General features: G+C 32.0%; 1 protein-coding gene across 1 annotated transcript; it reads left to right on the top strand.

Moving 5' to 3' along the window:
• The first annotated feature begins 152 nt into the window (after nt 1-152).
• On the top strand, nt 153-713 carry LOC106760659. Its single transcript, XM_014644070.1, has one exon. The coding sequence runs from the start codon at nt 153-155 to the stop codon at nt 711-713; it is 561 nt and encodes a 186-aa protein (XP_014499556.1).
• Nucleotides 714-1092: the final 379 nt, after the last annotated feature.

Below are 1092 nucleotides of genomic sequence, written 5' to 3'. Positions count from 1 at the left end.
TATATATATATATATATATATATATATATATATATATATATATATATATAATAGTCACCCACACTCACTATATAATCCAACACAGAATCACAAACTTCTCAGAATTGAATAGAATTGAATTGAATTTTCTCATACAGCCAGAATCAGAAACCATGGCTAACAAAGGTCTCAAGATTTGCTTGGTCTTGACTTTCTTATTCCTGATCATTCTTACAGCTGTCGTTGTAACCTTATTTTTAACAATTTTCAAACCCAAGGATCCTAACATCACGGTCCGACCAGTTGGTCTTGAAAACTTTAACTTGTCCCTTTTGACCAATTTGACTGCAAATGTGAGTCTGGGAATGGTGATCACTATGGAGAATCCAAACTATGGTAGCTTTGAATACCCCAAAGCCATTGGTTATGTCAATTTTGATGATAGCATTGTGGGTGAAGTTCCGATAGAGGGAGAGTTAGTGCCAGCACGTGACCAGATTGCTGTGAACACGTGGGCCAATTTCATGGTAGAAAAGTTGGTCACTGATACCAAATTTTGGAGTGATGTTCTAACTGGATCGCTGAATTTCACATCAACAGCTGCACTGCCAGGGAAAGTTCATATGTTCAACATTTTCAAGTTCAAAGCCACTGTCTATACCACTTGTGATTTCTCCATTAACATAACCTCTAGGAATGTTCATAACATATGCATTTCCAAAATCAAGCTTTGATGGGTTGTACTCAACAGCTACTATTGGCCTTCTTCTGTTCAATTCATCTGTAACTGAGGTTTTGTCTATGTTTTTTTAAATATGTAAACTGCTTTCAATAAATACTTTTATACTGTCAAGTTTTTCGTTTTTATAAGCTAACGAAATAAGTTATTATCTAACTTATTGGTATTATCAACCACACTCTAAACCTAACAGAAAAATATAAAGAATAATGCTTTAAGTTTCGTCTTGTATTTAAAGAGACAGGATTAACTATATTTAAAGTTAAAGTTTAATATGTACTTAATTAATATTACAGAAAAGTTTTATATTTCATAATTAATGTTTATATCATATTTAATATCATTAAATATGTGAAATTAATAGCTGAGTTATT

The sequence above is a fragment of the Vigna radiata genome, chromosome 5, assembly GCF_000741045.1.
Source record: "Vigna radiata var. radiata cultivar VC1973A chromosome 5, Vradiata_ver6, whole genome shotgun sequence".
NCBI classification, from domain to species: Eukaryota; Viridiplantae; Streptophyta; class Magnoliopsida; order Fabales; family Fabaceae; genus Vigna; species Vigna radiata.
The sequence above is the reverse complement of the archived record's forward strand: the minus strand, read 5'-3'. Positions and strand labels throughout refer to the sequence as shown.